At 44.3% G+C, this 27,756-nt stretch overlaps 1 protein-coding gene across 1 annotated transcript; it reads right to left on the bottom strand.

The window, feature by feature from the left end:
- Positions 1–511: 511 nt before the first annotated feature.
- LOC137321567 (large ribosomal subunit protein uL5-like) lies at positions 512–22,118 on the bottom strand. The gene is made up of 6 exons (XM_067983978.1): positions 22,040–22,118; positions 12,620–12,764; positions 7,047–7,153; positions 4,127–4,258; positions 2,152–2,262; positions 512–589 (listed from the first exon to the last, which is right to left on the bottom strand). Exons 1-6 carry the CDS (start codon positions 22,043–22,045, stop codon positions 560–562), a joined length of 531 nt encoding a protein of 176 aa, XP_067840079.1. The 5' UTR covers positions 22,046–22,118; the 3' UTR covers positions 512–559.
- Between the last annotated feature and the right edge of the window lie 5,638 nt (positions 22,119–27,756).

Genomic DNA, 27,756 nt, shown 5'->3' with positions numbered 1-27,756 from the left:
CTTTTTCAGTTCTCCTCTGTACTCTGCTTGGTTCTCGACTGTATTAGGAGACTGGCATTTATCATAATCCTTTTTCTGACTCATTTTAATCTATATCTTTAGTCATCCAGGGAGCTCTAGCTTTGGATGCCCTTCCTTTCCCATTCGTGGGAATGTGTCCAGTCTGTACCTGAACTTTCTCCTTCTAAAGGCTTCCCAATGCTCATTTACTGTTTTACCTGCCAATCTTTGATTCCAATCCAGATCCCCTTCCAACTCACTGAAATTAGCCCTCCTCCAGTTGAGTATGTTCACGTTTCATTGTTCCTTGTCCTTTTCCATAACTATTCTAAATCTAGAGCAGTTATGGAAAAGCTAAATTTTGCCAGCCATCAAAGACTGCACCAGAACTCCTGGTTAACAAAACACATTCTGTAACTCAATAGTGCACTACTCCCAGCAGTTTTAAACCACTGAAGTGTTACCATAGTCAAACAATTTTTTTTAAAAAAAGAGACACTGGCATTAATAGTTCTGTTTCAATTTGCTTTTATTGTACATGTTTCACGTGCTCTTCAAATTACTTTCCAGGCAGGAGGATACCATCATACTGCAAAACAAAGAAACAAAACATTAACCAAAGATTACACTAGTAAGCATGCAGTACATTTGACAAACAGAATGAAGCGGAGCTGGTTTGCATGCATCCTCAACATGTCTGCCTCATCCCTGCCTACCCACACCCAAATCTCTGGAGATCCAGAGGCTCAGTTCCAAAGTACTATCCCTAATGTTGCAGCTTATGTATTTACTGATACAGATAGAAGTTTGAAAGAGGCATGTTTTCCAATGCTATTTTAGAAGCTGCATATGAAACTACAAGAGCTCTTACAGTACAGTAATGTTTCCATCTACAGCACAAGAAACCCAAATGTTATTCAATACAAGCGGCACCCCGAGAGATTGTAAAGCTACAGAGAAATAAACAAATTTAAATGTATGGAATTATGCCAGTTCAGTTCCCCCTCGCCCCTAAGTTTCCAATCTTAGATGTGAAGAGGGAAATTGGGAGCCACCCTTGTGGCAAGTCACTAAGGAGCAAGCGAATCGGGAATAGGTCAACTATCCATTACCAGTGCAGGGGTAATGAGACAAGGGGAAGTGAATGGATAAAATAATCTTAAATTAATTGATTGCGAAACTGTTTTATCCACATGCAGCTTCTGAAGACTGAAAATGGGCAATTTGCAAAATTCTAAATGCACAAGAGCTTTGTCCTGGATTAGTTTAAAAAAATATATATTTTTAAACTGAATCATCATTTCCACCTTCTCCTCTCGCCATTGTATTTCTGGTTAGTGCTAATGCCTGGAGCTTTTAACACGAACACCAGCAAGATTGCTAAAGGGTCAATGTGGTATTTAGGATTAATAGGGGAGGAGTGGTCCGTTGACTGTTTGATGCATACAAGTAATCTCTGATCTATTGATTGCTGAGTACAGCTGTGATCTCCACCCAACCATCAGAGCTTAACACTGCACTGGAAAAGCAACATACGTGCTACCTAGTAGCGACATCCACAACTGTACACACAGGTAGTTCTGGAATTCAAACTATCTGAGGAAAGATTGCACCTTAAAACAAGGATACCAACAAAGGACCTTATTATTAGATCAGTAGGATTCTAAATCATTTTTTTTTAAAAAGTTAAAAACCATAAATGCTCAAAACGTAACTCCAATAGTTGTATCCGAGAGCACAGCTTCCATTTAATGCAACACTTTAGCATTCATGAATCTTTCAGATGACCCACTATTTTTGCAAGGCGGGGGGGTGGTATGGGAAACGAGGCGATGGGGATGCCACATTGAAAAGTCATGGCAACTTTAATCAGGAATCCAGTTGTTACCAAAAAAAGCTTTTAAATCTTCTAAATATTTTTCCCAGATATACCCATGGATTTATTCTGCAGTCTTCTTAGATATCTAAACATTTTAAACATGGTGGAGATGGAGACCGATTTGTAATACTGCATACGAGTATACATAACCAGCTGTAAATTCATGGTTCATTTTCCCCCAATGTATAAAAGGATTATGCCCTGAACTTAAGTCACTGTGGACAAGGAGGAAGAAACGAGGGGGGGGGAATAGAATCTGAGACGCTGCTTACTTTCTGCTGAAACCACCTCATTGATTCCTCTTTGGAAATTTTGTGCTTTGAACCAATGCGTCCCCTTTTGACCTTTTTATCAGAAATACTGAAACCAGGCCGCCCCATGACCTGTGAATTACAAGCAAAACAAATTATTAACAGAAACATTACTGGGCAAGAATTTAACAAGGATAAAAAATTATTTTCCTTCTTTCTGCAAACCATTCCTAAAATATGAGCTGGCTGTCAGGGTTACACAAAACAGAGCCTTCTGTGCACTTGAGATAATATATACCTCAAGCAAATAGATAACTACAATAAACTATAAATATATATTTTGATGTGGAGATGCCGGTGATGGACTGGGGTTGACAAATGTAAGGAATCTTACAACACCAGGTTATAGTCCAACTGTTTTATTTGAAGATCACAAGCTTTCGGAGTTGGACTATAACCTGGTGTTGTAAGATTCCTTACATATTTTGAAAAAAAGACTTACAGTGCAGAAGTATAAAACAAATGCTTTATGTTAATATGTAGTGCGTCGCATTCCCCCATTGCAGTTATCAGTAATAGTGTCAATTTGGTTTGAACAGATTGATACTTTTAATTCATCATCTCAAACTACTCCTACCACTATCAGCTACAATTACAAGCTTGTACCGACCATACTTTCACCTAGTTCAAATATACAGCTCAAAATGTTCTCTCCAAATACAAACCAACCTCGGAAAGGCAAATCTATAATGCTACTGCTGGTGCAGCTACTACAAGTGGAACAATATGAACATTTTCTGTTGCATACCTTTATGCTTTATTGAAATTCTAGTGGGGTTCAGTGCTATTCATCAGATTAGCAGTACTGTATCTCTGATCTCAGTCTACCGTATCATCACAAAATAAGTTATGAAATATTTTCTCACCCTGAAACAGTACGTTGAAGGAACACAGCTGTAAAGGATGATGTCGATTTGCTCTTCAGGGAGTCGTGAATACTTTGAGGTTGTGTTACTGCTGTATTGCAATCAGGTCCTGGGAGAGCTAGCTAACTATGCCACTGGCCCTCATTTACCTTTCTAACGTACAGTCGACCTTGGTGTAAAATGGGTGCACTTGTGGGGAGCTGTTACTCAGCGGGTAGATTGGCACAGAACTACAATATGTGGGATGTCATTGTGAAGTAGCATCAAATCGCACTGCGGCTGTCAGAATGGCCCCTGAAAGACTGCTGGCAGTCAGGAATATCCATTAAATAAAAAACAATTGGACTTCCTGGCCTGCAGTCTTAAAAATGCAGTAAGTTTATTTCAATCCAAGTAACAGTTGCCCGAGAACTGCACGACGGAAGCCAGTGGCCAAAGACCAACACAAAAGCAATAGTGCCACAAGAAGATTTACACCACCTTATCAAACATCAATGAGTGCATGTAACTGAATGCAACACCAACTGCTTATTACACAATCAACATATTCTCCATCTGATAACAGATTGCCAGTTTAAAATTAGGGGTCCAACCACCTGAAGTACTGGTGAGCAGAGTGCATGCTGTTGTGTGTATTGTAACCAGCTGGTGTTACATTCAATAGACTCTGCTCACCACCAGTCAATGCTGGTATTGAAATATTGATCTGTGCAATCAGATGTAGCGATCATCTGATTGATCATTATAAATGTGGATCTGCCCAAATCAAAAACATCATATAACTGAAAACAGTATGTGTACTTGGCATACATGCTATTGTTAAAAATTGAGTGTTTTTTTTGCGTGTGTGTGAGAATAGTCTGCTTAAAAGTTAGCAAGCTCCCCATGACATGAAGTGCAATCACAGCTGCACTAAATACTACAAATTATTAATTTTTGTACCAGAATTAATGACCAATGGTGATAGTCTGGTTTTGGGCTACCAATAGGTCATTTTCTAACTTGGGCAGTAGCTCCCTTTGCCAGCGTGTTGCAAGAATGTAACTATAAAAATCTCAGCATTCACTCACCACGTAGAAATCCAGACCATAAATTCCAATACTAGGATCATACTTAATGCCCAGATCAATATGTTCCTGGATCCCAAAGCCAAAGTTCCCAGTGTTGCAGAAGTTGCTCTTCCTCAGTTCATATTCTCGAACCTGAAAAAGGTTTTAATATTTATATAGATCTGAAGCATAAATTTTGATTAATTCTAGGTGAGAAACTTCACTGCTAGAGAATGGATCACTTTTACTTCTATAGGCACCCAGTGTCAACATCAAATGCTCACTGATCACGTAAAGCATGGCCGGATGCCCAGAAAAGCTCCCTTTGCACATAGCTTCCCAAAAGCACAGCAGATAAGTACACTGCCCAATAGGATACTGAGCCAGTAATACCTGCTAGATCCCAGGTATGACTGGTCTGCATTCAAGTGAGTTGAACTCAGCTGGGGTGGTAGTGCGGACTCCATAATTGGCCTTTGTTTCCTGGGGGGGAAGGGGCAAACAAATCAGCCAGGATCTCGCCTCTTGATTCCAGCACAGAAGTAACCGAATAACCAAGTGAAAATGTGTGAAAAGCAATTGAGGACAGGTTAAGGCTCAAGATATGATGCCTCCCATAATCAAATATCCTGCTCATACTCACTACCTAGGCATACCGCACAGAGCATTCATTTGGATAAGGTACATGGGCCCCTATGCAACTGTGCCTCAGCAGGAGTCAGCACCTTCAAGCGGAGGGGAAAATGGGGGCAGGAAGAGAAAAAAAAACTGAATGAGATGAGGAAGGATGAACATTCTGCCTCAGCAGCATCTTAACGCAAACTTCAGACCAGCATCTCCTAATGCAGCATTGTCCATTCCCCCCACTTCCCACATCAGTGAGCCTTCCCTGAAGGACACAGTTCATTCATTACATACAAGATTGTTACTGCCAGAGAAGAGGTTGTGTTCATCGCCTTGGGGTGGATTCAAACCTGCGTTCCAAAGGTAAAGATACAGTGTGTTCGAACAACCTGCATCACCCAGTGCATTTCAACTGGCAACTTCTCAAACTATTAAAAGGTAAAGAATGCCTTATTACACCCATCTGGTCTTCATGATGAATCACTTCTCCCACACTATTAAGTACTGTTACTTTACTTGCTGCCTTTGATTCTCCCTTCCTCAAGCCGACTCCCATGACCCCCCCCCCCCCCCCCCACAACAGACCTGTAACCAGCTAGAGGGAGCTGTACAACAAGCAGGTTCAATTATCTTCCCTTATGGATAAGCACTTAGCTTTTACTTAGCACCTTTGCATCAGCCAAGACTGTTTTAAATTACAAAACTAAATTGTAAAATTACTTGTCAGTATCTCATGGCGTTGTTCATGGGTACTGTGGTGCCTGCAGTGTGTAGGCTGGACTGGTCAATGACTGCCTGGATTAAAGGCAGGTTTATAGATGCCGAAAATAGAAAGGAAGAATAGGCAGTTCTTCATTTTTGTAGTGTTGTAGCCCGTAAGTTGGCCATCACTTGAAAAAAGATGCAGATTCCTTAGTGCATATGTTGGGGCCGCAGCCACTCAATGGCCCTGGGGATCTGTAGCCTTTTCTATCAGAAATGGATGGAATCATAGTCTTTGTTTGGGGAGCAACTTCTGTGCATGTGCATTTTGTTTACATTGGCAAACATGAGAAGTCAGTTGGCTGGGGGTGTAGATGACAGTGTACCCAATGTCCAAGGAGTTCAGGGGACCAGCAGCATACATTGTACTGTTTCTGGAAGGGGGAAAAAAAGGAAGCTGTTGGAACCAAGTTTCTGCACAAATTGTGGGTTTTCTTAAAGTTATTTATGTGACAACATTTTATTCCGAGGCATGTAGTTGAGTGGGTGGGGAAGAAAATACTTATCTAATGAGGAAATAGAAAATTGATGGACATTTACAAGAGACGCTGAAGTCACAACATCTACTACAGACACATGGCTTTTTATTATATAATTAGATTAGTGTATTTCAATTTTTAATTTTTTCACCAATTTTGTGCCTTCCTGAATGTATTAACTCCTTCATGGAGTACATTACCATAGGCACTGGTCAGCCTCTGATACCATGCCCAAGTAGCCATTACTCACGTGAACCTCAACAGCGAGTAATGGCAGGTTAATTGACTGTTGGGAGAGTCACAGCCAAGCAGGATTCCATCCTCACCTAAACTCCACACACATATACTTCCAGCACTGTCACTAGATGGAAATCAGATGTGGGAACCCTGGCCATATTTATGACTCCCAAACCCTGCTCCCATTACTCATGGATGCCAAGACCAGTTGTAATACCTATACCATAACTAAGATCAGCTAAATCAATACACAGCAGTGTTTGAGCCTCAGACATTTTTGGTCTGTAAAGCTCAGCTACTCTGTGCAAACTTGGAAGCCAGACTTTTACATTTTAAAGGAAGGTCGATACACATTCATATTGCAGTTATCTATTATTACTAGCTGAATATTTGGTATTTTGTAAAATTGTATCATACACTTTTAAATCTCTATTCCCCCAGATAGACTTATGATTGCAGACAAATAAAAAAAAGTACAAGTCCATTCATTAAACAAAACTTGTACCCAATGAATATTTAACATGATAATACTCAGTTAGCCAAGAAAACAGCATGTCTTTTAGATTGTTGTAACAGACCAGTTGGACCTAGCTGAGTCACGCCACAGCGCCACCAGTGGTGGAAAGATTAATAAAGGTATTATGTTACCCATTAAAAGTAATAGAATCTAACATTACCATTGCACTTTAAGCATGGCAAGTGGGTTGTGTCATACATATAAATTTTATATACAAATATAAGTAGATTGGTAGCCTGTTCCACTTACCATTTTGGTCAATTTTAAGTAAAACCGACTTCTAAATGCACAGAAAATATACATAAATCTATAAACAACTCACTTTTAGACCCTTCTCTAAAATTTCCTCAGCTTTGGCTCCACGGATTGTACAATGAACAGCAATCTTCTCATTTCTTCTAATACCGAAAGATCGTACAGTATAGCGAGCTGTTGGAGAAATGAGTGCGGTCATTTGCAACTGTATCATCAAAATACTGAACATCTGCTCAGTCCAGAGCAATGAATACAGATTTCAATTTCAATAATCTAGGGGTATGCAAAATTATCAAACTACTGAACCATTCATTAAACTCGAAACAAACAACACTGAAGTGCATTGGAAAGGAATTAGAACTTAAATTTGGTGTTAATCTGAAACCAATTTAATTGAATAGCTAGGGTTTGCATTTGGTTAGGATCATAGAATCATATAGCACAGAAGGTGGTCATTTGGCCCATCGTGCCTGTGCTGACTCTTTGAAAGAGCAATTCAATTAGTCCCATCCCTTTCGCTATCCCCATAGCCCTGCAATTTTCTCCGTTTCAAATATGTATCAAATTCCTTGTTAAAGTTACTATTGAATCTGTTTCCACAGCCCTTTCAGGCAGTGCATTCCAGATCATTACAACTCGCAACATAAAAAAAATCTCATCTCCCCTCTGGTTCTTTTGCCAATTACCTTAAATCTGTGTCCTCTGGTTACTGACCCTCCTGCCAGTGGAAACAGTTTCTCCTTATTTACTCTATGAAAATCATTCATAATTTTGAACACCTCTATTATATCTTCCTGTAACAATCTGCTCTAAGGAGATCAATCCCAGCTTCTCCAGTCTCTCCACATAACTGAAGTCCCTCATCCCTGGTACCATTCTAGTAAATCTCTGCACCCTCTCCTAAAGTGCGGTGCCCAGAATTGAACACAATACTCCAGCTGAGGTCTAACCAGTGTTTTATAAAGGTTTAGCAGAACATTGCTGCTTTTGTACTCTGCCTCGATTTATAAAGCCCACGATCCCATATGCTTTTTAACAGCCATATCAACTTGTCGTGCCCGCTTCAGATTTGTGTATGTGAACCCCCAGGTCTCGCTGTTCCTGCATCCCCTTTAGAATTGTACCATTTAGTTTCTATTGCCTCTCCTCATTCTTTCTTCGAAATGCATCACTTCACACTTCTCTGTACTAAATTTCATCTGCCATGTGTCTGCCCATTTCACCAGTCTGTCTATGTCCTCCTGAAGTTCACTGCTATCCTCCCCACTGTTTACTATATTTCCAAGTTTTGTGTCATCTGCAAACTTTGAAATTATGCCCTTTACGCACAAGTTCGGGTTATTAATTAATACCAAAAAGAGTAGCAGTCCTAATATCGAACAATGGAGGACACCACTGTATACTTCCCTCCAGTCTGGAAAACAACCGTTCACCACTACTCTCTTTCTGTCCCCTGGTCAATTTTGTATCCACTGTGCCACTGCCCCTTTAATCCCATGGGCTTTAATTTTGCTAACAAGTCTATTATGTCGTACTTTATCAAACCCTTTTTGAAAGTTCATATGCACATCATCAACTGCACTACCTTCATCAACCCTCTGTGTTACTTCAAAGAAGTTTATCAGACACAATTGGCCCCGAACAAATCCATGTTGGCTGTCATTTATTAACCCATGTTTTTCGAAGTGACAATTAATTTTGTCCCGGATTATGGTCTCAAAGTTTTCCTACCACTACCGTTAGATTAACTGGCCTGTAGTAGATTTATCCCCCTCCCCTTTTTTGAACAGGGGTGTAAAATTTTCAACCTTCCAGTCCTCTGGCACCACTCCTATATTCAAGGAGGATTCAAAGATTGTGGCCAGAGCCTCCACTAATTCCACCCATAACTCCCTCAGCAACCTGGGATACATCCCATCTGGACTGGCTGACTGTTCTACTTTACACACTGCCAACCTTAAGTGCCTATTTATTTTTATCCTATCAAATTTCTCTACCCCTGCCTCCTTTACTGTGACATCCTCTTCATTTGTGAAGAGAGATGCAAAGTACTCATTTAGTACCTCAGGACAGCCCTCTGCCTCCACAAGATTTCCTTTTTGGTCCCAAATCAGCCCAACCCTTCCTTTGACTAGCCTTTCACTCTTTATATGATTATAAATGACTTTGGTGTTCCTTTTTATGTTACCTGCTAATCATTTCATCTGCCCCTCTCATTTCCCTTTCCAGTTCTCCTCTGCACTTTCTGTATTCTGCTTGATTCTCTACTGCATTATGAGAACCTAACATTTATCATAAGCCTCCTTTTTGTTTCATTTTAATCTCAATATCTTCAGGTCATCCAGGGAGCTCTAGTTTTGGATTACCTTCCATTCTCCCTCATAGGAATGTGTTTATTCTGTACCCAAACAATCTCCTGCTTGAAGGCCTCCCATTGCTCATTTACTGTTTTACCTGCCAATCTTTCTTTCCAATCCATCTGGGCCAGATCCCTTTTTAACTCACTGAAATTAGCCCTCGTCCAGTTATGTATCTTCACTGTTGATTGTTCCTTGTCCCTTTCCATAACTATTCTAAACTTAATGGTTGGTCATATGGTTGTTATTATATTTATCGTATTCAATAAACAGACATACAAAGTTGGAAATTCTGTAAATACCACTGGGTAAAATTAGACACCAGAAATTTAAAAAAATGTACTTCTAGTTTTGCTACATCAAAGGATTACCAAGTGCTGATTTGTTCCCACTTGCAGTTCATAGAACAAGACAGCTTTGAATCTAGGCCACGGACTCAACCACAGTTTATTCACGAGTAAACTTCTGCACTGGGCTTAGTTCAACTAGTTTTATCCTTTCCTGCAGATATAAACTGTTCCATCCAGTGCCCCAATAAAAGGACTGAGGTTGTAATGCCAGCTGAAGCTATCATTCTAATTCTCAATGGAAATGCAACAGCTATAGTTGCAAAGTGTATGAGCCAGTCACCTCATTTACTTGTGGGGATCTTTTTTGTGCTTATGAAGGGGAGAATCATTGTTGAGAAATGGAATGTTTGTCCCAGCTCAACTGGTGTTCAAGAAAGAATCTAACGTGATACAGAATTGACTATATATGCTGTGCCTTTATGCAACTCTTCACTCACCTGACGAAGGAGCAAAGCTCCGAAAGCTTGTGATTTCAAATAAAGCTGTTGGACTATAACCTGGTATTGTGTGACTCCTTACATTAATCTTTTTTACAATTATATTAGGAAAAAGGTGGTCTAGAGCAATGTGGGTCTCAAAAACAGATAGTGATACTGTGAATGAAAATAAGGAAATGGCAGACATGTTAAATAAATAAATACTTTGCGTCAGTATTTACAGCAGAGGAAGAGGATAGCATGCTAGAAACCCAAAAGAAACTAATTTTGAATCATGGATGGGGGCTCACCATATCAAATGTAAGCAAATTAACAGTAACAAAGAAAATAATGACACTAAAAAGTGACAAACCCCCAGGACCAGATGGTTTCCATACCAAGATTTTAAAGGAAGAATGTGCAGAAGCCCTAAATATAATCTTCCAAAGTTCTCCTGATTCAGGAATTTTCAGCTGATCAGAGAGTCACCATGGCTTTGTAAAGGGTTGGTCGTGCCTGATGAACCTGACTGAATTTTTTTTTTTTAAAGAGATGACTAAAGTAGTGGACAGGGGCATGTCTATGGATGTTATTTATATGGACTTCCAGAAGACATTCAACAAAGTCCCACATAACAGACTGTTGGCTAAAGTTGAAGCTCATGGAATTGAGGGCAAGTTATAGACCTGGTTAGGAAATTGGCTGAGTGGCAGGAGGCAGAGAGTAGGGATAATGGGCAGGTACTCAAATTGGCAGGATGTGACTAGTGGTGTCCCACAGGGATCTGTGTTGGGGCCTCAACTATTCACTGTATTTATTAACGACTTAGATGATGGGATAAAGAGCCACATATCCAAGTTTGCTGATGATACAAAGATAGGCAGCATTGTAAGCAATGTAGGTGGAAGCATAAAATTACAAAGATATTAATAGATTAAAAGCTAAAGCACAAAGAAATTAAAAGCTAAAGCACAAGGTGCATTCATTTGGACAACAGCAACAGTCTGAGGTGCGGGCCAGAACCAAGAGGCAGACAACATAGGGAGGGTGTTTCCCCCCTCTGCCCACCATTTTAAAACCTAACCTTTGCAAGTGACGCACTAAGGACTTGGTCTGTTTGTTTGTAGCTCCCTGATGAGCCGCAAGATGGCGAAACCGGTCGGAGTGTTCCAAGAAGGAACGATGGATGGTACTTAAGGCTGGAGGACGGGACACATTCAGTAGTAGCCAAGCAGGAACTCTGGATGGTGCCTAAAGCTAAAGCACAAGGTGCATTCATTTGGACAACAGCAACAGTCTGAGGTGCGGGCCAGAACCAAGAGGCAGACAACATAGGGAGGGTGTTTGGGCAAAACGGTGGCAAATGGATTTCAATGTAGGCAAGTGCGAGGCCATCCACTTTGGATCAAAAAAGGATAGATCAGAGTACTTTCTAAATGGTGAAAAGCTCAAAACAATGGAGGTCCAAAGAGACTTAGGAGTCCATGTACATAGATCATTAATGCAGAAAATAACCAAAAAGGCTAATGGAATGCTGGCCTTTATAGCTAGAGGCTAGAATACAAAGTTATGCTACAGCTATACAAAACCCTGGTTAGACCACACCTGGCGTACTGTGTTCAGTTCTGGGCACCACACCGTAGGAAGGATATAGCGGCCTTGGAGGGAGTGCAGTGTACATTTACTAGAATGATACCTGGACTCCAATGGTTAAATTAAGAGGAAAGATTACACAAACTAGTGTTGTATTCCCTGGAATATAGGATAGATTCTCTCTATCTACCCTACATTTTGATAGGGTAGATAGAGAGAAACTATTTCCGCTGGTTGGGGAGACTAGGACAAGGGGACATAGCCTAAAAATTAGAGGCAGCACTTTCAGGAGTGAAGTTTGGAACTCTCTTCTGCAAACAGCAGTTGATGCTGGCTCAATTGTTAATTTTAAATCTGAGATTGATAGATTTTTGTTAACCAAAAGGTATTAAGGCATACGGAGCTAAGGCAGGTGTATGGAGTTAGGTCACAAATCAGCCATCTCGTTGAATGGCGGAACAGGCTTGAGGGGCTAAATGGCCTACTCCAGTTCCTATGTTGATCCTAACTGATTGTAAACAATTTTACAACACCAAGTTATAGTCCAACGATTTTATTTTTAATCGATCCTAACTGAAGCACAGACCAGATACAAAGTTAATCTCTTCCTACTCTGCCTGAAAAAACACCATAAACCCGACCTTCAGAGGCACACCAAACCCTTGTACCAGTGTCAATTTTCTAATACCTACGAGCCATGCCATGGCCTTCAATAAGATTGCCAAGTGGGTCTGCCCCATTGTGGTGAGGGGACGACACTGCTGTAACTTATTTCACCCAGCATTTTGTTAGCACCCTAGACTTTTATCCTGTACAAGTTGAATTTGAATCCAGGCCCAGGTGAATACCCACTGTCTTATTTTGATCAAAACATTAGATTCAGTACATCAGATGGGGTGGGGGCAGGAAATCAGAACTACTAACCTTTAGAAAACACTGGAGTCTGGCCAGTGAGTTGCTCCAGCACTTTAGCAGCTCTGGTGAGTCTGTCACCACTTTCACCTACACAGATATTAAGACATAGCTTCCTAATGCGGAGCTCACGCATAGGATTTTCCTTCTTTTCACTCTGAAAGAAGCCAACAAAAACATCATGAGTAAAATATGACAAAGTCTGTTACATCAAGCTCCATTCAAGACAGGACTCATCCCAGTTTCTTCCCCCATAACCAACCCATTCAAACTTAGGACTCAGTGAAAGAAGGAATTACAATTACATAGAACCTTAACATGTCTGCAGGGCGTTCACAGCGCTTTACAACCAAAAAATTACTTTGATATGCAATCACTTGTGACTAATCACTAATATCACTTATTAGAACATCCTTGCGACAGTCAGGTACATAAACTTGCAGATGTTCCAAAAGTGAGCACCACTGTTTTATACAAGTCTAGAATACCATATTTTGATTGATAGCCATGTGACCTTTAGGTATGAATTAGGTATGTGTAACAAAAAACACAAACAATTGGAAGTGAAAGAAATAATAGCAGCATGACTGTGAACAGGCAGCCACATCAGAAGTTATATATATCCCTATATAATAATTATATATATATACTTTCTTATAAAAAAACAGAAAAAGTTAAATAGGGGTGATAATACATTAAAAAGATTTAAAATAAAGTTTGAAAGACATATGAAGTTATTTCAAAACCACTTATTTTTGGAAAGGCTATAAGTTGAATTTTTTTTCCTTACAAGTTCTGATTGACAATGTTTAGACATTGCAAGAGTAGAACAAAGGGACATGGTTCAAACCAGATAAAAAATGATCAGACGATTGGACACTATTATTCCATTTTAAAAAAATGTTCTACATATTACATGGATAATTTTAACTTTTCCCTTTGTATTTTCAATCTGATTTATTTGGAGTTAGTCTGGTCAGGACTGTCATGAAGAGGCTTGGCATTTATCCTGCATGATGAAAATACTCATTAAACAGGAACAGTAGAAATCACTGATTTTCCACAGTACATAGTAGCCACCAGTGTAAAATCAACCTTATGCTTTAAGACAAAACATTATTCTTTATAATAAAGTAATTAGCATGCAAGCTCACCCCATAATGCACCCCAGCACAAGTTAAGGCTTCAATTGCAACATATCTCAGAAATGTGAACGGACTTGCATTTTAGTTGCAAATAATTTAATTGCAATTTAATTAAAAATCATTACAAAATAGCTGTCTCTTCCCAGAGTAAACCAATTTGACAGCCTTGACAAAGAATCCATTCAGTGAAGCAAAAATAAACCCCGTAATTTAGAATGTCACTAGGAAACCTATTTGTAAAACAGAATTAAACTTCTTATGTTTCCGTTTATTGCAACACAACTAAGATGTGAGAACAGGCCATGGGGAATACTTCTTTTAACACTTGATTCATTAAATATCTAAGTTTTTGAATCTGACACTTTCAAACTTATCACTAAAAGGAGACTGTAATTTACTATCTAGTCTAGTCCAATATGACTGAAAACATCACGCATGTTGCTCAGACATGATGGAAGGTGTCGTCGACAGTGCTATCAAGCAGCGCTTACTCACCGATGCTCAGTTTGGGTTCTGCCAGGACCACTCGGCTCCAGACCTCATTACAGCCTTCGTCCAAACATGGACAACAGAGCTGAATTCCAGAGGTGAGGTGAAGGTGACTGTCCTTTACATCAAGGCAGCATTTGACCGAGTGTGGCAGTAAGGAGCCCTAGTAAAATTGAAGTCAATGGGAATCAGGGGGAAAACTCTCCAGTGGCTGGAGTCATACCTAGCACAAAGGAAGATGGTAGTGGTTGTTGGAGGCCAATCATCTCAGCCCCAGGACATTGCTGCAGGAGTTCCTCAGGGCAGTGTCCTAGGCCCAACCATCTTCAGCTGCTACATCAATGACCGTCCCTCCATAATATCAAAAATGGGGATGTTCACTGATGATTGCAGTGTTCAGTTCCATTCGCAACCCCTCAGATAATGAAGCAGTCTGTGCCCGCATGCAGCAAGACCTGGACAATATCCAGGCTTGGGCTCATAAGTGGCAAGTAACATTGGTGTCAAACAAGTGCCAGGCAATGACCATCTCCAACAAGAGAGTCTAACCACCTCCCCTTGACATTCAACGGCATTACCATCGCCGAATCCCCCACCATCAATATCCTGGGGGTCACCACTGACCAGAAACTTAACTGGACCAGCCACATAAATACTGTGGCGACAAGAGCAGGTCAGAGGATGGGTATTCTGCGGCGAGTGACTCACCTCCTGACTCCCCAAAGCCTTTCCACCATCTACAAGGCACAAGTCAGGAGTGTGATGGAATACTCTCCACTTGCCTGGATGAGTGCAGCTCCAACAACACTCAAGAAGCTCGACACCATCCTGGACAAAGCAGCCCGCTTGATTGGCACCCCATCCACCACCCTAAACATTTACTCCCTTCACCACCGGCGCACTGTGTACCATCCACAGGATGCACTGCAGTAACTCGCCAAGGCTTCTTCGACAGCACCTCCCAAACCCACGACCTCTACCACCTAGAAGGACATGGGCAGTAGGCACACGGGAACACCACCACCTGCACGTTCCTCTCCAAGTCACACACCATCCCGACTTGGAAATATATTGCCGTTCCTTCATTGTTGCTGGGTCAAAATCCTGGAACTCCCTTCCTAACAGCACTGTGGGAGAACCTTCACCAAATGGAGTGCAGCGGTTCAAGGCAGCGACTCACTACCACCTTCTCAAAGGCAATTAGGGATGGGTAATAAACGCTGGCCTTGCCAGCGACGCCCACATCCCATGAACGAATAAAAAAAGACTGCGTATAAGATACTTTCACCGATGGAAATGGACACTGAGACTTTCACCAGTAGGGAGAACATGGCTGTTCACAAAGAGAGATCAGATAAAGGTAGCAAAATTTCTTTTTTAATGCTTCATTCAACAAAGCTAACATTTTATAAAGGTGATAAAACGTGCTGCTTTTAGTTTACCAGTGGGCTAAACATTGGCCATAAACAGGAATTCTACATTTGACCATTTTGTTTGCATGAGAAATTCTTAATCACAGCAGTGAATTTGGTGCTCTGGAACACTTTACATAAAAGTACTGTAATTAGAAATTTACATAAGGTCAATCACAGCACGTATGAAAAAAAAGCTCACTTATATAGCACCTTAGCAGATCTCTTAAACATCTCAAAGCACTTCGAAGTGCAGTCATTGTAGTTCTGAAGGCAAAAGTAGCAGCCACAGCAAGATCCCACAGACACAAATGAGACGACAAATTAATCTGATGACAAATGATGGCCAGGACATCAGATCGCCCTGCTCTTGTTCAAATTATTGTGGGATCTTTAATACCCACCTGAACAATCAAAACAGGAAGATTAGGCTTCAGTTTCATATTCTAGCCAAAGAATGTCATTTCCTACAAGGCAGCACTTCCTTGATGTTGCATTGAAGTACTTTGGGCATATGTAGAACCGTACACTAACAGCACCATCAAGGGAGAGAAAAGTGTTCTGCCAGTGTCAATGCATTCTCTAATCCACTAGCTACTGCAAATGTAACCCAAACATTTTTACAATTATACTCCTGATTCTGTGCTGTGAATCAGTTTTATTTTATAAGGTGGCTCTCACGGCAGGTGTACAGATGAGGGAAACTCAATAAAATAACGCTTCACTGGATGCCCATCAGTGACACTTTGGTACTAGCAAGTTGACTTTGTGGGCCGCTTGTGCAGGACAGCAATGCACTTTTCCTATACAACTCTTGGCCAAATAGCCAATGCTATATGTGAGCTTTCATAAAGACTACCGGAAGAACTTTGATTGTTATAGGCCCGTTAGTCTAACATCTGCTGTGGAGAAGTTATCAGAATCTATTAAGGAGAGTGAATGAGGACTTGAGAAATTTGAGCTGATTAGACAGAGCCAATGTGGATTTGTAAAGGGTAGGTCATGTCTAACCAACCTAATTGAATTTTTTGAGGAAGTAACTGAAGTAGTAGACAGGGGAATGTCTACAGATGTAGCTTATATGGACTCCTAGAGACTTACCTAAAATTAAAGCTCATGAAATTGAAGGCAAATCACTGACCTGTTTAGGAGATTGGTTATGTAGAAGACAACAGTAGGAATAATGGGTATGCACTCAAATTGGGAGGAAGTGACTAGTGGTGTCCCACAAGGATCTGTGCTGGGCCTCAGCTATTCACTATATTTATTAATGACTTAGATAACAATAGAGAGCCATATATCCAAGTATGCCAATAACACAAAGAATGATTAGATTATGAGGAGAGATTACATAAACTAGGCTTGTATTCCCTGGAATTTAGAAGGTGAAAGGGTGATTTGATGGAGGTTTTTAGCATTTTGAAAGGAATTGACAGGTAGATAGAGATACATTTTCCGCTGGTGGGGGAGTCTAGGATAATCTTAAAATCAGAGCCAGGCCATTGAGGAGAGAAATTAGGAAACACTTCTTCACGCAAAGGGTGTTAGAGGTGTAGACTCTCCTACAAAACGTAAATGCTAGCTCAATTAATAATTTTAAATCTGAGATCGATAGATTTTTTGCTAGCCAAGGGTATTAAGGGATATGGAGCCAAGGCGGATAAATGGATAAATGGAGTTTGGGTGCAGATCGGCCGTGATCTCATTGAACGATGGAACAAGCTCTAGGGGCTGACTGGCCTACTCCTGTTCCTAAGTTCTTATGCAGGGAGCTGGACTGGATCCTGTCCTCACCCAGAAGTTGTTAAAGTGTGAACCCTAGCTCTGTTCCCCTCCACCCAGTGCTGACGCTAATTGTAGTGCCCCCCTTGCCACCCAGGCTGAGACCAGCTATATCAGCATAAATGGAGGAATCGAACCTGTAAACTATCGTATTCTGAGGGGCTTAATAGTAGCTTTGGTCAACATTGCCTACTGAAGTGGGGATTAGTGGCAAGAGCACTAGGATTAGAGTTCAGAAAAACAAAACTATAAACATGGAAAGATCTGATAGAGGTGGTATGAGATAAAAGTAATCTTCAAGATTAAAATGAAATGTAGCAAAATGATATGCAAGTCTCAATTTGATAAAAATAAAATGTTGTAAAGGTGAAAATGTGAAAAAAGCCTTGTTTTATGTTGTCAGGGCCAATATTTATCCCTCAACCAACATCACTAAGACAGATTATCTGGTCATATAACTGGCCAATTAGTATTTACAAGGACTGGGTACAAAATGTTTGTATTCCGGAAAGCCAAAGGCACTTAAAGGAGCCACATTACAAAATCATGTTACTAATGCAGCAATTCTACTGTTAAATATAGTGATCAAATTTTTTAAGACTCTCCTGAAGGTACTGGGGGTAATTTTCAACTTCAATGGGCAGTAATAGTAGGGGATTTCAACTACCATAACATTAACTGGGATATAAACAGTGTGAATGGTATAGAGGGCGCAGAATTCTTCAATTACATACAGGAGAAATTTTTAAGCCAGTATATAGCAAACCCAACAAGGGAGGGGGGGGGGGGGGGAGGCAGTACTGGATTTAGTTCTAGGAAATGAAGAGGGGCAGGTGGAAGAAGTAGCAGTGGGAGAGCATTTGGAGGTAGTGATCATAATAGTTTTAGCATTGTTATGGAAAAGGACAAAGACAGAGCAAGAGTTAAAGTTTTCAATTGGGGAAAGGCCAATTTTACTAAACTGAGAAGTGATTTAGCAAAAGTAAACTGGAAACAGCTACTTGAAGGTAAATCAGTGTCAGAGCAGTGGGAGACATTCAAAGGGGTGATTCAAGGGGTTCAGGGTAAACATGTTCCCACAAATAAAAAGGGAGGGGCTGCCAAATCTACAGCCCCCTGGATGTCAAGAAGCATTCAGGGTAAGATAAGGCAGAAAAAGAAAGCCTATAATAGACACCGGGAACTCAATACTATGGAAAGCTCAGGAGTATACAAAGTGCAGGGGTGAAGTTAAAAAGGAAATTAGGAAAGCAAAGAGAGGGCATGAAAAATTATTAGCAGAAAACCCAAAGATGTTTTATAAATACATTAAGAGCAAGAGGATAACTAAGGAAAGAGTAGGGCCTATTAGAGACCAAACAGGTAAACCACGTGTGGAGACAGAAGATGTGGGTAAGGTTCTTAATGAATATTTTGCATCTGACGTCACAAAGGAGCGGGATGATGCAGGGATCGAAGTTAAAGAGGAGGAGTGTGAAATATTGGATGGGATAAACAGTGAGAGGAAGCATTGTCTTTGAAAGTAGATAAATCACTAAGGCCGGAAGAAATGTATCCCAGGCTGTTAAAAGAAGCAAGGGAGGAAATAGCGGAGGGGTTTAACAATCATTTTCCAAACTTCACTGGATACAGGCGTAGTGCCGGAGGATTGGAGGTCTGCTAATGTTGTACAAAAAGGGAGCGAAGTATAGACCGAGTAATGACAGGCCAGTCAGTCTAACCGCGGTGGTGGGCAAACTATTGGAATCAATTGAGGGGCAGGATAAACTGTCAATTAGAAAGGCATGGACTAATCAAGGACATTCAACATGGATTTGTTCAGGGGAGGTCGTGTCTGACCAACTTGACTGAATTTTGAGGAGGTGACAAGGAGGATCGATGAGGATAGCGCAATTGATGTAGTCTACATGGATTTTAGCAAGGCTTTTGACAAGGTCCCACGTGGCAGATTGGTCAAAAAGTAAAGGCCCATGGGATCCAGGGGAATGTGGCAAATTGGATCCAAAATTGGCTCAGTGGCAGGAAGCAAGGGGTAATGGTCGACTGGTGTTTTTGTGACTGGAAAGCTGTTTCCAGTGGGGTACTGCAGGGCTCGGTACTAGGTCCTTTGCTTTTTGTGGTATACATTAACGATTTGGACTTAAACGTAGGGGGCATGATTAAGAAATTTGCAGATGACACAAGATACGCCGTTTGGTTGATAGTGAGGAGGAAAGCTGTAGACTGCAGGGAGATATCAATGGACTGGTCAGGTGGGTAGAAAAGTGGCAAATGGAGTTCAATCCGGAGAAGTGTGAGGTAATGCATTTGAGGAGGGGCAAACAAAGCAAGGGAATACACAATAAATGGGATACTGAGAGGTGTAGAGGAAGTGAGGGACCTTGGAGTGCATGTCCACAGATCCCTGAAGGCAGCAGGACAGGTAGGTAAAGTGGTTAAGGTGGCATATGGAATACTTTATTAGGCGAGGCATAGAATATAAAAGCAGCGATGTCATGCTGGAACTATAAAATACTAGTTAGGCCACAGCTTGAGTACTGCGCACAGTTCATTACAGGAAGTATATAATTGCACTAGAGAGGGTGCAGAGGAGATTTACGAGGATGTTGCCAGGGCTGGAGAACTTTAGCTATGATGACAGATTGGGTAGGCTGGGGTTGTTTTCCTTGGAACAGAGGCAGCTGAGAGGTGATTTGATTGAGCTGTACAAAATTATGGAAGGAGTGGATAGGAAAGACTTATTTCTCTTCGTGGAGGGGTCAATAACCAGGGGGCATAGATTTAAAGTGATTGGTAGAAGGATTAGAACGGAAATGAGGAAACATTTTTTCACCCAAAGGGTGGTAGGGGTCTGCAACTCACTGCCTGAGAGGGTGGTAGAGGCAGAAACCCTCAACTCATTTAAAAAATACCTGGATGTGCACCTGAAGAGCCGTGACCTGCAGGGCTACAGACCAAATGTGGGAAAGTGGGATTAGGCTGGGTGGCTCGTTTCTCAGCCAGCACAGACACAATGGGTCGAACGGCCTCCTTCTGTGCTGTAAATTCTTTTATGATTCTATGGGGGCGAAAGACAGTCAGTAGTGGATTGGCTGCCCGGTGCACCCCTTTTTCTTTGAAGTTTTCTGGCCCTGAAGTTGAAAATCAGCCCCACTAACTCTGGCTGAGATATTGTTCTGAGGATGGCAGCAGCCCTCATGCAAATCACACCAAATTAAGATAGCATCAACAGGCTATTCGACCAAACATTTGACAGCAAATTCTGATCCTATCCTCACCCAACAACAATCACTGGCTGGTAATCTGGAGCACAAATCCTGGCATCTCCCCCCCCCCACCCCGATCCTAACCTCTAGGCGATCAGAGGTAGCACCCCAATACCACCTAGCTGAGATAATTTAACACGTGACTACACTTCAAAAGTAACTCACTGGGTGTTAAGTACAATGGGTCATCCTGAGGATGTGAAAGGCATAATAGAAATGCAGGTTAGTCAGTCTTGGGCTCAGTGGTAGCACTCAAGCAAATAATCCAAGCAACACAAAATGCTCCTGTTCGAGGTGTCCTCTTTCAGATGTGACATTGTCACCCACCTCCCGGGTGGAGAGAAAGATCCCATGGCACTACTCGAAGAGCAGGGGCATTCGCCTTGTTGTCAGGGCCAATATTTATCCTTCAACCAACATCAATAAGACAGATTATCTGCTCATTAACTCACTGCTGTTTGTGGAACCTTGATGGGCACAAATTAGCTGCCAGATTTCCTACATTACATCAGTGATTGCACTTCAAAAGTACTTCATAGGCTAGAGTGCTTTGGGACAGCAAGTTCTTTCTGTCTTATTAAACTTTCCCTATGTCCCAATACATCATGTTTATTAAATCCACATAAATCTCCAGTAAAATTACCTTAATCATCCCAAGGAAAACCCCAATTTTTGCAACTGCCTTTTCTGGTAATGTGCCTCGTTTGCTGAGAGCAGTTTGAACCAGTAAAAGTGAATGTAAGGAATCTTACACCAGGTTATACAACCGGCATCTCCACATCAGTAAAAGTGAAGGCAGCTACTTTAAACTGACTGCAGCCCCAATCTTGTATTTGAAATATTTACTGATCACGGAATTAAATTAACCTCTTTGGGGAATAATTACAAATACTTGGTTAAAGAGGGGGGGGGGCGTGTAAGGATAAACTAACCCACGAGAAGACTCAAATGGCCGCAGGAAGCACCGGGTAGCGGCGCAGAGCAGCTCCACAGCGGACTCTGAAATATTAGCCCATTTTCCGAGCGGGCCAAGTGCTCCAGTCCCGACCCGACACCCCCCCTCCTCCTCCAGGCCCCCACAGTCTGAAGTGTCGAGGATTTCAGGCCCAAGTGAAGCCGCGGGCCCGCTCTAAGCCCTAAGCCCAAGGCCCAGGCCTGCTCCGGCCCAGGCTCACCGACAAGCCCCACATATCACCGCCCCGGCGACAATACACCTCCGACCGGCACACCCAGCCCGCGCCCGGACAAACCCGCCCCGCCGCGCACACACACTGAGGGGCTGAGGCGGCCGATGGCGGTGGATTGAGTCCCGCTCACCAACACCCGCTTCATACGCACCGCCATTCCAGGAGCGTCTCTGTCCCAAAAGAACGAGCAGCATGCCGGGAAATACAGACTCCGCCCACCTGACGGCGAGGCCCCGCCCCCAGGGTCACAGACAGCCCAGTCCTCCAGGGTCACAGACAGACAGACAGACCAGTCCTCCAGGGTCACAGACAGACAGACAGACCAGTCCTCCAGGGTCACAGACAGACAGACCAGTCCTCCAGGGTCACAGACAGACAGACCAGTCCTCCAGGGTCACAGACAGACAGACAGACCAGTCCTCCAGGGTCACAGACAGACAGACCAGTCCTCCAGGGTCACAGACAGACAGACCAGTCCTCCAGGGTCACAGACAGACAGCCCAGTCATCCAGGGTCACAGACAGACAGACAGCCCAGTCCTCCAGGGTCACAGACAGACAGACCAGTCCTCCAGGGTCACAGACAGACAGACAGCCCAGACCTCCAGGGTCACAGACAGACAGACAGACCAGACCTCCAGGGCACAGACAGACAGACAGACCAGACCTCCAGGGTCACAGACAGACAGACAGACCAGTCCTCCAGGGTCACAGACAGACAGACAGCCCAGTCCTCCAGGGTCACAGACAGACAGACAGACCAGACCTCCAGATCACAGACAGACAGACAGCCCAGACCTCCAGGGTCACAGACAGACAGACCAGACCTCCAGGGTCACAGACAGACAGACCAGTCCTCCAGGGTCACAGACAGACAGACAGCCCAGTCCTCCAGGGTCACAGACAGACAGCCCAGTCCTCCAGGGTCACAGACAGACAGCCCAGTCCTCCAGGGTCACAGACAGACAGACAGCCCAGACCTCCAGGGTCACAGACAGACAGCCCAGTCCTCCAGGGTCACAGACAGACAGACAGCCCAGTCCTCCAGGGTCACAGACAGACAGACAGCCCAGACCTCCAGGGTCACAGACAGACAGACAGACCAGTCCTCCAGGGTCACAGACAGACAGACAGACCAGTCCTCCAGGGTCACAGACAGACAGACAGCCCAGTCCTCCAGGGTCACAGACAGACAGACAGACAGACCAGTCCTCCAGGGGCACAGACAGACAGACAGACCAGTCCCCCAGGGTCACAGACAGACAGACAGACCAGTCCTCCAGGGTCACAGACAGACAGCCCAGTCCTCCAGGGTCACAGACAGACAGACAGCCCAGTCCTCCAGGGTCACAGACAGACAGCCCAGTCCTCCAGGGTCACAGACAGACAGCCCAGTCCTCCAGGGTCACAGACAGACAGACAGCCCAGTCCTCCAGGGTCACAGACAGACAGACAGACCAGACCTCCAGGGTCACAGACAGACAGACAGACCAGATCTCCAGGGTCACAGACAGACGGTCCTCCAGGGTCACAGACAGCCCAGTCCTCCAGGGTCACAGACAGACAGACAGCCCAGTCCTCCAGGGTCACAGACAGCCCAGTCCTCCAGGGTCAACAGACAGCCCAGTCCTCCAGGGTCAACAGACAGCCCAGTCCTCCAGGGTCACAGACAGACAGACAGCCCAGTCCTCCAGGGTCACAGACAGACAGACACCCAGCCTCCAGGGTCACAGACAGACAGACAGACAGCCCAGTCCTCCTGGGTCACAGACAGACAGACAGCCCAGACCTCCAGGGTCACAGACAGACAGACAGCCCAGTCCTCCAGGGTCACAGACAGACAGACAGCCCAGTCCTCCAGGGTCACAGACAGACAGACAGCCCAGTCCTCCAGGGTCACAGACAGACAGACAGCCCAGTCCTCCAGGGTCACAGACAGACAGACAGCCCAGTCCTCCAGGGTCACAGACAGACAGCCCAGTCCTCCAGGGTCACAGACAGACAGCCCAGTCCTCCTGGGTCACAGACAGACAGCCCAGTCCTCCAGGATTAGCAGACAGACAGACAACCCAGTCCTCCAGGGCCACAGACAGACAACCCAGTTCTCCAGGGTCAGCAGCAGACAGACAGCCCAGTTCTCCAGGGTCAGCAGCAGACAGACAGACAACCCAGTCCTCCAGGGTCACAGACAGACAACCCAGTCCTCCAGGGTCAGCAGCAGACAGACAGACAACCCAGTCCTCCAGAGTCAGCAGCAGACAGACAACCCAGTCTTCCAGGGTCAGGTGCAGACAGACAACCCAGTCCTCCAGGGTCACAGACAGATAGACAGCCCAGTCCTCCTGGGTCACAGACAGACAGACAGCCCAGTCCTCCAGGGTCACAGACAGACAGCCCAGTCCTCCAGGGTCACAGACAGAAAGCCCAGTCCTCCTGGGTCACAGACAGACAGCCCAGTCCTCCAGGATTAGCAGACAGACAGACAACCCAGTCCTCCAGGGCCACAGACAGACAGCCCAGTCCTCCAGGGTCAGCAGCAGACAGACAGACAACCCAGTCCTCCAGATTCAGCAGTAGACAGACAACCCAGTCCTCCAGGGTCAGGTGCAGACAGACAACCCAGTCCTCCAGGGTCAGCAGACAGACAGACAGATAGACAACCCAGTTCTCCAGGGTCAGCAGCAGACAGACAGCCCAGTCCTCCAGGGTCAGCAGCAGACAGACAGACAACCCAGTCCTCCAGGGTCACAGACAGACAACCCAGTCCTCCAGGGTCAGCAGCAGACAGACAGACAACCCAGTCCTCCAGATTCAGCAGCAGACAGACAACCCAGTCCTCCAGGGTCAGGTGCAGACAGACAACCCAGTCCTCCAGGGTCAGCAGACAGACAGACAGATAGACAACCCAGCTCTCCAGGGTCAGCAACAGACAGACAACCCAGGCCTCCAGGGTCAGCAGCAGACAGACAACCCAGTCCTATAGGGTCAGCAGCAGACAGATAACCCAGTCCTCCAGGGTCAGCAGCAGACAGACAACCCGGGCCTCCAGGGCCAGCAGACAGACAACCCAGGCCTCCAGGGTCAGCAGACAGACAACCCAGTCCTCCAGGATTAGCAGACAGACAGACAACCCAGGCCTCCAAGGTCAGCAGACAGACAGACAACCAAGTCCTCCAGGGTCAGCAGACATTCAGACAGACAACCCAGACATCCAGGGTCAGCAACAACAACAGCAACTTGCATTTCTATAGCTCCCTTAATGTAGTAAAACGTCCCAAGGCACTTGACAGGAGTGTTAACAGGACAAAATTTGACACTGAGCCTCATAAAGAGACAGGATCAAAGAGGTAGGTTTTAAGGAGATTCATAAAGGAGGAGAGAGAAGTACAGAGGCGGAGAGTTTTAGGGAGGGAATTCCAGAGTTTAGGGCTGAGGCAGCTGAAGGCACGGCCGCCAATGTGGAACGATTAAAATCAGGGATGTGCAAAAGGCAAGAATTGGAGGAGCACAGAGATCTCGGAGGGTTGTCGGGCTGAAGGAGATTACAGAGATAGGGAGGGATTTGAAAACAAGGATGATAATTTTAAAATCTGGCCTGCACTAACAATTCAGAGTCATGAGTTCAAATCCTGCCACGGCAGCTGGGGAATTTAAATTCAATTAATTAAATTCAATTAATTAAATAAAAAATCTGGAATTAAAATACTAGTATACTGGATTGTCGTAAAAACCCATCTGGTTCACTCATGTCCTTTAGGGAAGGAAACCTGCCGTCCTTACCCGGTCTGGCCTATATGTGACTCCAGACCCACAGCAATGTGGTTGATTCTTAATTGCCCTCTGAAATGGCCTAGCAAGCCACTCAGTTGTAATATCTCGCTAAAAAAAGTCGCAATAAGAATAAAACCGGACGGACCACCCGGCATCGGACCACTGGGCACCGGACACGACAACGGCAAAACACCAAGCCCAGTCGACCCTGCAAAGTCCTCCTTACTAACATCTGGGGACTTGTGTCAAAATTGGGAGAGCTGTCCCACAGACTAGTCAAGCAACAGCCTGACATAGCCATACTCACAGAATCATACCTTTCAGCCAATGTCCCAGACTCTTCCATCACCATCCCTGGGTATGTCCTGTCCCACCGGCAGTCAGGAGGGAGTGGCCCTGGGAGTCCTCAACATTGACTCTGGACCCCATGAAATCTCATGGCATCAGGTCAAATATGGGCAAGGAAACCTCCTGCTGCTTACCACCTACCGTCCTCCCTCAGCTGATGAATCAGTCCTCCGCCATGTTGAGCACCACTTGGAGGAAGCACTGAGGGTAGCAAGGGCACAAAATGTACTCTGGGTGGGGGACTTCAATGTCCATCACCAAGAGTGGCTCAGTAGCACCACTACTGACCGAGCTGGCTGAGTCCTAAAGGACATAACTGCTAGACTGGGCCTGCGGCAGGTGGTGAGTGAACCAACACGAGGGAAAAACTTACTTGACCTCGTCCTCACCAATCTATCTGTCGCAAATGCATCTGTCCATGACAGTATTGGTAGGAGTGACCATCGCACAGTCCTCATGAAGACGATGTCCCGTCTTCGCACTGAGGACACCATCCAACATGTTGTAAGGCACTACCACCGTGCTAAATGGGATAGATTCAGAACAGATCTAGCAGCTCAAAACTGGGCATCCATGAGGTGCTGTGGGCCATCAGCAGCAGCAGAATTGTATTCCAGCACAATCTGTAACCTCATGGCCCGACATATTCCTCACTCTACCATTACCAACAAGCCAGGGGATCAACCCTGGTATAATGAGGAGTGTAGAAGAGCATGCCAGGAGCAGCACCAGGCGTACCTAAAAATGAGGTGCCAACCTGGGGAAGCTACAACTCAGGACTACATGCATGCTAAACAGCGGAAGCAACATGCTATGGACAGAGCTAAGCGATTCCACAACCAACGGATCAGATCAAAGCTCTGCAGTCCTGCCACAACCAGTCATGAATGGTGGTGGACAATTAAACAACTAACGGGAGGAGGAGGCTCTGTAAACATCCCCATCCTCAACGATGGCGGAGTCCAGCACGTGAGTGCAAAAGACAAGGCTGAAGTGTTTGCAACCATCTTCAGCCAGAAGTGCCGAGTAAATGATCCATCTCTGCCTCGTCCCGATATCCCCACCACCACAGAAGCCAGTCTTCAGCCAATTCGATTCACTCCACGTGATGTTAAGAAACGGCTGAGTGCACTGGATACAGCAAAGGCTATGGGCCCCGACAACATCCCGGCTGTAGTGCTGAAGACTTGTGCTCCAGAACTAGCTGCGCCGCTAGCCAAGCTGTTCCAGTACAGCTACAACACTGGCATTTACCTGACAATGTGGAAAATTGCCCAGGTATGTCCTGTCCTCAAAAAGCAGGACAAATCCAATTTGGCCAATTACCGCCCCATCAGTCTACTCTCAATCATCAGCAACGTGATGGAAGGTGTCGTCGACAGTGCTATCAAGCGGCACTTACTCACCAATAACCTGCTCACCGATGCTCAGTTTGGGTTCCGCCAGGACCACTCCAGACCTCATTACAGCCTTGGTCCAAACATGGACAAAAGAGCTGAATTCCAGAGGTGAGGTGAGAGTGACTGCCCTTGACATCAAGGCAGCATTTGACCGAGTGTGGCACCAAGGAGCCCTGGTAAAATTGAAGTCAATGGGAATCAGGGGGAAAACTCTAGAGTGGCGGGAGTCATACCTAGCACAAAGGAAGATGGTAGTGGTTGTTGGAGGCCAATCATCTCAGCCCCAGGACATTGCTGCAGGAGTTCCTCAGGGCAGTGTCCTAGGCCCAACCATCTTCAGCTGCTTCATC

Source organism: Heptranchias perlo, chromosome 5 (assembly GCF_035084215.1).
Source record: "Heptranchias perlo isolate sHepPer1 chromosome 5, sHepPer1.hap1, whole genome shotgun sequence".
In the NCBI taxonomy this organism is placed as follows: Eukaryota; Metazoa; Chordata; class Chondrichthyes; order Hexanchiformes; family Hexanchidae; genus Heptranchias; species Heptranchias perlo.
This window is presented reverse-complemented; position numbering and strand designations above follow the sequence as displayed.